The sequence below is a fragment of the Xiphophorus hellerii genome, chromosome 7 (genome assembly GCF_003331165.1).
Source record: "Xiphophorus hellerii strain 12219 chromosome 7, Xiphophorus_hellerii-4.1, whole genome shotgun sequence".
Classification (NCBI taxonomy): Eukaryota; Metazoa; Chordata; class Actinopteri; order Cyprinodontiformes; family Poeciliidae; genus Xiphophorus; species Xiphophorus hellerii.
In genome coordinates this window covers 32,286,239-32,295,378 of record NC_045678.1, presented here as the reverse complement: position 1 = coordinate 32,295,378, position 9,140 = coordinate 32,286,239, and the positions used below count along the sequence as shown (strand labels likewise).

Sequence of the window (9,140 nt, the reverse complement as noted above, 5' to 3'; positions counted from 1 at the left end):
TCGGTGTCCATATTTTGTGCGTGGCAGTAGTCGTGTTAGCAGAGCCTTGTTAGCTTTGCTGTCAGCTTTGCTGTTAGCCACTATCGTCGTTGTTTTTCTCTTGCCTGTCTTATCTTTCCCGTTATCACTGGACGCTTTAATTCATTATTATTATTATTAGTTCATTATTATTATCGTGTCAAGTCTGGACTTCATAGATGTTCAACTACTTATTTAAGGAGCTAGCTACTCAGAGCTCTTACCGCGCAGCCGCTGTCTCCGCCATCTTGCCGGGAGTTAGAGGAGTTCATTCTTTTTCTTTTTGTGTCTCAAATTATTAATGTGGGAAACGGAAAGTTTGGAGAAATCAGAGTTGTAAAGTAAAAAAAGTACTTAGTTGCTGTACTTACGTAGATTTTTCAGGTAAATGTACTTTGCTTGAGTATTCATCATTCTGACGACTTTTTACTTTTACTCCCTTCATTTTGAGAAATGTTTGTACTTTCTACTCCTTACATTTTCGCATAAGGTTCGTTATTTTCATGACAAAAAATATAATATAATCATAACTTTATTATAACTTCATAATAATATGGAGTAATAACAAAATGGAAAAATCCACTTCTAGCACAAAACGTGTTATAGTTGTTAATTCTCCATTCAGTTGGACGCAAAGCAGAACACGTTAACATTTGTGCAGCAAAATAAACTTGTGAATCATTTTCCATGATTTCAGAGGTCAATCAGCCCCTCCACATTTACAAATTACAATTGTCAATGAACTGATCCATGTTCTGTCACATATTTTCTATTATTGATCACGTTCATGGTGATAGATACGGGTTCATGGCCAGCAGAAACAGAACCAACTGATCCGGTTCGGAACTAGATCAAACACCGAGCGTTGGTTCCGTGTGTGTGTGTGTGCGTTGATTAAGATAGAACACACTGAGCTGATTTGATTCCAGCATTTATTTTTGGGCTCAGATTATTACAATCGAGGAAGAGGAGGGGAAGAAGAGGAGGGGATGAAGAGGAGGGGAGGAAGATAAGGGGATGAAGAGGAAGCAGCGTCTCTGGGATCATGATCAGACTGCAGCAGCTCCCGCTGCAGCAACATGGCATCCAAAACGATTCACTTCACCGTGAACGGGATCCCGGAGCGGGCCGAGTTCCCAGGAGACTGTCCGGCTCAGGAGGTCAAAGGTCAGTCTGGACTTTTCATCCGTTTGGTTTTTCTGCTTCTTTCAGTTCATTAAAGAAAAGTCAAACTGTCGTCATGGCAGCAGCAACCAGAACCCAGATAGCACAACATGACGCAGCATTGAATCCATATTGAAACGTTTGGGTTGATTTTATATTGAATCAATAAGGAATCAATATTGATTCATGTACATGTTTGCTCTGACAGGTCTACATCATAACGTACCATTAAACGATTCTCCACTGGTCTTATTGGCAGACGATGGCATCATATCATTCATAATTATCTTTAACATATTTCCAAAAATGTGTTTCCAAAAGGTTAAAAATGACAACATGGCATTAATATAACATTTTATTTAAAATAACAGGAATAGATCTGTAAACATATTTGACTCCTTTTGACAGAACATCAGTCTGTTGTTCATGAAGATCAGCATCCATCAGCTTCAGCCTGGTTCTGTATGAACCAGGAAACAGGACAAGTTGGGCCGACCCAGGTCTGACTCTGGTTGGCGTCACTTTGGTTCCTTGATGCCTTCCTGCCGTTGTGGCGCCTAATGGAGCCGCTTCCTGACCGTTTCCCTGCAGCCGGTCGGCTCTGGGTGAAAAACAGATCGGAGTGAGGAAGGCGCCGGTTAGAAAGACGATAAACGTTAGAAAAGTTGGAAAGACATTGAAATATTAAATAGTGTACTGCTTATAGAACAGACACAAAGTGGACGGTTCCCCATGTACACTTAGTTAAATTAATAAAGACACGCTAATGAATATTCATTGATATTTATCTTAATGTTAGATGACATATACAATTACATTTACCCATCAAGCTGCAGCATTGTGTAGCATTTATGATGCTGCACTCATTGAAATGAGGGAATCGATATTTAAAATAAAGGCTGTGAAAAGGAGGGGAAGCGGAGGGGGCGCGACAAGCAGCATACTTTGATTCAGAATTAATTATCAGTTTTTCCCAATGCCGGTTTCAAGGCAAACTGACCTGCATGTTTGCAGTTCAGCCAAACTTGTTAATGAGCCGTCAATTAAAATCCTGTGTGCTGAATTAGGGAAATGTCTAAACCCTGCAGGCCAGTGATTGGAGGAGCAGTGATGGAAAACACTGGATCAGACGTTGGCGTTTCATTCATTAGAGTTCGACCACAAAACAACATAGACTCAATGAATCTTCAGCGTTGGTTGGTTACTGGGCTAGAATTGGATGATAGATTGATGGCTGATCCACCGGCGACCTCAACCAGAAACAATCATTCTGACTATAATTCAACGTTGAATTACCACCGCCTGCAGATTCTATCTGCGGTTCTGATCCAGTTAAAGAGTCTGCGGTTCTGCTCCAGGTTCTCTGCTCCTGTTCCAGAAACAGACTTATTGTTGCATTACAGAAATCTTTTATTATTATCTTTTATATACAGAACTTTAATTTACTTTAATTTAAAACCAACATTTCTAAGATCAGGTTTAATAAACTAATAAATTAACCTATAGAAAATCTTTATGGGAGCTGGTTTCAGAGCTGCTCACCACATTCTGCAACATGAACATCGGGTCCGCAAGGCGCCATCGGGTCCGCAAGGCGCCATCGGATTGATTTGCGTCAAAATTTGGGTTTAAATTGAATCCTGATTTTTTGGAAAATCGGGAAACTGCAAACGTTTGGCTCTGCATGGAAAACAGACAAGTCAAGTTCAAAGTCAAGTTCAGAACATATGAAATATAGAAATTATGTTCAGCTGATGTATAAACGTGTGCTGAAGATTTCTGTTTTACCTCATTGGACAGCTAGAAAGACAGACAGACAGATACCTCTCTGCCTTACTCTTAGGGTTAGAACAATCTGCTGGAGAGAAAATAAACTGAACAATTTGCCCTTGACCTTTCACCTCTATGACAGCTGGAAGCTCCACTCCCACCATGTTTGACCAAACGTTGGCTCAGAAGGAGGTACTTTAGTGAGTTGTTGTGAGAAGTGAGTGACAGATGGACGGATGACTTGCCGTTTCAGATTTGTTTCGCTCTGCAGCCGAGGCCGGGCCTCACGACATCCTGAAACTCTACAACCCCAAAGGGAACATCATCAACATCTGCCCCGGCCTGGAGCCCAACAGCCCCGCCTCCTGCTACAGGCTGGAGGTGGTAGCTGCCGACTGCAACAGCGAGCCGCTAGGTAAGCTAGCACCGTGAGGCTCCGGCTGCTCTCGGCGCCACCTGGTGGTCATCTGTTTCCTTCTCGCTGCAGGCGCCGAGCTTGCTGGTGCGCTCGGATTCGATCTGTCATCCATGGAGAAAAGGTAGATGGTCCAGTAGGAAACTTCCTGAGTGATCTGGGATCCTGGCTGGATGGCAGCTACAGGCGCTAATGTGCTGATCTGTCCCAGACTGCAGGGCCTGGAGAAGAAGGTCCTGTTTGCGGCTGGAGAGACGCCTGCCGTCGTGCTGGAGATGAAGAAACAGGTGGACTGTTTCCGGCAGAAGCTGGAGGTATCGGCTCATGCCGTTTCCTGACCTCTGACCCTGACCGATGGTTTGATGTTGGGCTGGTTGATCCGTTCCCTCGGTTCTAGAGTGTCGAGCATCTCAGCTGGCTGGGCTTCTACAAAGACCTCTCAGAGGGACCGCACCAGCCGTCACCGTTTTATCACAAGAGGAGTCTGCACAAGACCAGAGAGGAGGTGGAGCACGTCCGCGAGAAAGTCCTGCAGATGAGGTGAGTCTTCCTGGACAGGGAGCTGCTTCTCTACACAGACTCTGGCTCTAGGACTCTCTGACGTCTCTCTGCTGTCTCTCTGATGTCTCTCTGACGTCTAAAAGACATCTTTGCTGTCTCTCTGACGTCTGAAAGACATCTCTGATGTCTCTCTGACGTCTGAAAGACATCTCTGATGTCTCTCTGACGTCTGAAAGACATCTCTGATGTCTCTCTGACGTCTGAAAGACATCTCTGATGTCTCTCTGACGTCTGAAAGACGTCTCTCTGATGTCTCTCTGACGTCTCTCTGCTGTCTCTCTGACGTCTAAAAGACGTCTCTGCTGTCTCTCTGACGTCTGAAAGACGTCTCTGCTGTCCTGCTGCAGCTCCCTGGAGGTCTCAGAGGAACTGAGGCAGTACCTGAAGACCCCCACCTTCGATAACTGGTGAGTGTTGGATCAAAGCTGTAGTCATAATGATGGTGAGATCAAGGACAACGAGGTTCAGCTGTTTTTGCTGTTGAAGAGCAGATCCTTTGCTGCTCAGCATCACATTCATCTCAATATGAATAGAGCTGCAGATCAAAGGAACGGCTGAATATTCATTGAGCCTGAAGAGGAAGAGGAGGAGGAGGAAGGTCTGCAGAGCCAGGGCTCTGGAGGTTCAAGGAAAAGGAAGAACAGCCGCTCCCCAGCATGATTACCACCTGACCAGTACATTAATCACCTGAACAGAGCCTGTCTGACAGCATGAAGTAGGCTGAGCATTCAGAGAACAGGAAAACCTGCTGGGCTTCAGACTCCATGTCTTCCTGTCTGTCCCGCTCGTGTCTCCAGGCAGTGGGAGGACGCAGAGATCATGGTTCTCCTGCAGGTCATGTTCACAGATTTAGATTTCATCTCCTCCTTCAACATCGAGCCTGAAGCTCTGCAGCACTTCCTGTTCGAGGTCTACAGAAGATACAACAACATCCCGTTTCACAACTTCCAGCACTGCTTCTGCGTCACCCAGATGGTGAGACCCTGCGGTCCAAGGACCGTTTCCATGGCGACAGCGGTCCCCGGACCAGCGGGTTCACGGTCGTCTCTCTGTTCAGATGTACGGGCTGATCTGGCTGACCGACCTGAGGAATAAACTGGAGAACATCGACCTGCTCATCATGATGACCTCTGCGGTCTGCCACGACCTTGACCACACCGGATACAACAACGCCTACCAGGTGGAGGCGTCTCTGTCCGGCAGCGGCTCGACTGACACCTTCAGCTGAATGCTTTCCTTTCGTTTGCAGATAAACGCGCGGACCGAACTGGCTCTGCGGTACAACGACATCTCTCCCCTGGAGAACCACCACTGTGCCGTGGCCTTTCAGATCCTGCAGAGGGTGAGACCACCGTCCTCTGCTTCCCTCTGCTTCCTGCTGGAATCAGCTGACCAGAGTCAGTAACCAGGTTCTTCCTTGTGTCACAGAGAGAGAGCAACATCTTCAGGAATCTGTCCTCGGATCAGTACAAACGGATCAGAGAGGGAATCATCAAGTGAGATCATCTCCTTCAGGAGCTCAGTGTGATTCTTATTGCACTTCCTGGTTCAGAATGTGTTCTAACTGCAGATGCATCCTGGCCACCGACATGACGAGACACAACGAGATTCTGAACAAGTTCAAGTCCATCCTGCCTGCTTTCGACTTCACCAACAAGGAACACAAAGACCTGGTGAGGGCGGCGCAGCACCGAGCGACCCGACACCACCAAGAGGGAGATAAACCCGGATGGTCATGATATCCAAGCGACACGGATTCTGCTGGGGGATAAATGAGAAATGTTGTCATTCAGGGGAAAGTTTCTCTACTTTAATTCTGACTAGCAGCTCCATTAGTCATAGAAACATTTAATATGCTGAGAAACAAGCAAACATGAATGAGCCTTTACAAGTTGATGGAAAATTAATTTTTGTTTTTAAGAAATCTTCAGAAACAGACACAGAGTCAGACTCAGCTAGAACTACATCAAATGCTTCCAAATTTCATTTCAGAAATAAAATCTGCGATCTGAGACTTCTGTATACTCAAAATGATGGTTTTATTGTAAACAAACCCATCTTTCATAAAGTCCTAGTCAAACAAGTCAAAGTTAACAGAAAGCATCTAAAAATACATTAAAACTTTCAAAGATATTTCATTTTCCCCCAAATTCCCATGTGCTTCTCTGAGCAGCTCATGATGATCCTGATCAAAGTGAGCGACATTTCCAACGAAGCGCGGCCCATGGAGGTGGCCGAGCCCTGGCTGGACTGCCTGTTACAGGAGTTCTTCAACCAGGTACCACATAATCCGGCTTCAACTTCTGGATTAAATGTAAACAGAAACAAAAGGCTGCGTGAAATTATCTTCACTTCTCTCTATAAAATATCTTTCAGCTGTATATTATTGCCATCTAAAAGATACTGACACTACAGCTTTGGTTCTCCATATTTGATTTCTGAAGCAAATAAGACATAAAATGAATCCTGCTGAATAAAGTTTAGCTGCACTAAAACAATCTGAGGACAGGCAGCTGTCCTAGTTTAGCTAGGCAACAATATGGTTAGCTAAAGCCAGCCAAGCTAGCAAAAATAGCTGTGTTAAAGTTATGACATTTGTCATGAATTGACTCTATTTAAGTAAATTGAATAGAAAATAATAAATTAATACAACAAAGTTGAAAGAAAATCTTAGGTCAGCTAAAGTAAACTAAACCAAACTAAGTTTAGGTCTAGTTCACAAAGCTAACATGGGATAAACCAGGCTTAGCGAACCTAGAATAAGCTAGGTTAGCCTAGCTAATTTAGACTAACCTAGATTATCTAATCTAAAACTACACCAGCATATTGTAGCTACATTAAACTAAACTGAGAAAATCTGAGACAAATTATTAAAAAAAGAATAAACTGGGCGTGCCGTGGTGGCGTAGGGGTTAGCACGGCCCACATTTGGAGGCCTCAAGTCCTCGACGCGGCTGTCGCGGGTTCGATTCCCGGACCCGGCGACGTTTACCGCATGTCTTCCCCCCTCTCCTTCCCCCTTTCCTGTCAGCCTACTTCATGAAAAGGGACTCTAGAGCCCACAAAAAGACCCCCTGGAGGGGTTAAAAAAAAAAGAAAAAAAAAAAAAAAAAAAGAGTAAACTAAAGTTATCCCATTAAAATAAACATAAAAACATGCTAAAAGATGGGCTACACTATGCTAATCAAAACTAAAATTCGATAAAATAAATTAAATAGCTTTAGTTTGACTAAGCAAAAATAAAGTATGATACTCTCGCATAATCCATGGCACGTTTAGATAGACTGAGCTGAGATAAGGCCACTTTTAGCAGACTAACAAATAAACTTAGCTCAGGCAGGCTACGCTAGGCTAAACTAGTCAGCAAAATAGAAAGAGCGCCACCTGAAGTAATTTGGAGGCAGGAGCCACACCCAGGTTCACGATCCAACATGGCCACTGCACATGGAAAACTAATATCCAGTGTGACGGCGTCAGAGAGAGTTTGGATGCTCAGCATCACATTCATCTGAATATGAATAGAGCTGCAGATCAAAGGAACGGCTGAATATTCAATATTCAGGAAGAGGAGGAGGAGGAAGGTCTGTAGATTAGATCTGTGTAGATTAGGGGAGGTACACTACAGTTTTTCCTTTATCTCAGGTAGATTACATGAACTAAAATCAGACACCCTGAGCTGTGATTAGTTTGTAGCCTTGGACAAGTTCTGCTTTTGCTCCACGCTTCAGAGAACTTGGCCGCTGGGCCGAGATGTAAACTGAATCCAGGAGTTTCTGTCCTCAGAGTGACGTGGAGAAGTTGGAGGGTCTTCCAGTCAGTCCCTTCATGGACAGAGACAAAGTGACCAAACCTTCATCTCAGATCGGCTTCATCAGGTTCGTCCTGCTGCCACTCTTCATGGAGCTCGCCAACCTCTTCCCCTGCCTGGAGGTGAGCAGACACAGAAAAGAAATTATGAAAAACAGATATGAAGAAATCCTCCTTCAGCCAAACGCTGGGCGGTCCGTCTGGCGGTCCATCTGTCTGTCTGTCCGCAGCAGCACATCATCGACCCGGTGAGGAAAGCCCTGGACTATTACACCGAGATGGACAAAGCTCTGGACAGGGAGCAACCCAAGACTGCAGCCAGAACCAGACCAGAACCCAGTAAACCAGAGACGCCGTGACGGCCTGGCCTGAAGAACCGAACCCCTCCGAGTTTCGGCACGTGGATGTGAATGTGATGCTTTATTTCTTCTTCTGTGGTATTGTAGTTAGACTGTTTGCGCCTCTCTCCTTTGCTCCTGGTGCTGCTGTTCATTTCTCAATATGTCCCGTTTATTTATATTTTTACTAAGTTAGTTAGTTTCTGTTTTCTTCACTATTGTAATAAATAAATCTCTTCCATAATGGGAATATTTAAGTAACGATTGTAAAGCAGAAGTCACCTTTAGTTTTGTGCAGGCCCTCCTTGTTTTCTGTGTCTTGATCTCGTCAGAATAAACCAGAACTTCTCAAATAGTGGAGGGAGCGAGAAGCAGGACTTTAAAATGTCTTTATTGGTGGGCTTCAGACACGTGACCCAGATGACCCGAAATTCAGATGGAGGCCTGGAAGGGGATTTCTCTGGTTCAAAACAAAGCAAAATTGATCACGAGTAACTAATGCCCTAAATCGGCTGAAACAGACGAGACATCTCGAAAAAATACGCGTATATTTAGGATATGATCCGTATTATCTCTGTAAACGACTTCTTGTCATGATGGGTCCTAGTTTCTTTTCCCACATACAGAAGATGATCAGATAAATAAAGTTTATTTTAACAATGAGGAAAAGTGAGACTGTATAGTTCTTGTCCTTGGGGTTGGCAACCAGGGTCGTCTGTATTTCTTACATTGTGTGTGAATTGTGAGACAGTTTTTTTGTTGTTGTTTTTAAGCTTATGCACTGACTGATGGCACTTTTTAAAATTTTGTTGTTCTTGTGACAATGACAATAAAGATTTATCTATCTATCTATCTATTCTGAAGAGCAGTGAGAAACAGGTGGTGAGTTTGAGGTAATTGGAAAGTGGAAATTCAGGAAGAATTAGACTGATCTTACTTGAGATGAAGATGGACTTCCTCCAGGGGGCCGATGCCGTGGTTTGGTCTCTTTGTGGGTGTCCTTGAAGTGATCCGGGTTCCAGCGTCAGATCTTGACTGAGTGAGTTCTTTGCAGGTAGATGTAGAGG

At 44.3% G+C, this 9,140-nt stretch overlaps 1 protein-coding gene across 2 annotated transcripts; it reads left to right on the top strand.

Moving 5' to 3' along the window:
- The first annotated feature begins 813 nt into the window (after positions 1-813).
- Positions 814-8,841, top strand: LOC116722540 (high affinity cGMP-specific 3',5'-cyclic phosphodiesterase 9A). 2 transcript variants are annotated; one of them, XM_032566696.1, is made up of 14 exons: positions 833-1,185; positions 3,206-3,367; positions 3,440-3,491; positions 3,579-3,681; positions 3,765-3,907; positions 4,276-4,335; positions 4,726-4,903; positions 4,986-5,108; positions 5,178-5,270; positions 5,357-5,424; positions 5,499-5,601; positions 6,102-6,206; positions 7,712-7,858; positions 7,966-8,841. In XM_032566696.1, exons 1-14 carry the CDS (start codon positions 1,098-1,100, stop codon positions 8,092-8,094), a joined length of 1,554 nt encoding a protein of 517 aa, XP_032422587.1. In that variant the 5' UTR covers positions 833-1,097; the 3' UTR covers positions 8,095-8,841. The 2 variants fall into 2 exon arrangements, 1 of the variants encoding a protein (XP_032422587.1); XR_004339778.1 differs by lacking the exon at positions 7,966-8,841 and having other exon boundaries at positions 814-1,185; positions 5,481-6,206; positions 7,712-7,730.
- The last annotated feature ends 299 nt before the right edge of the window (positions 8,842-9,140 follow it).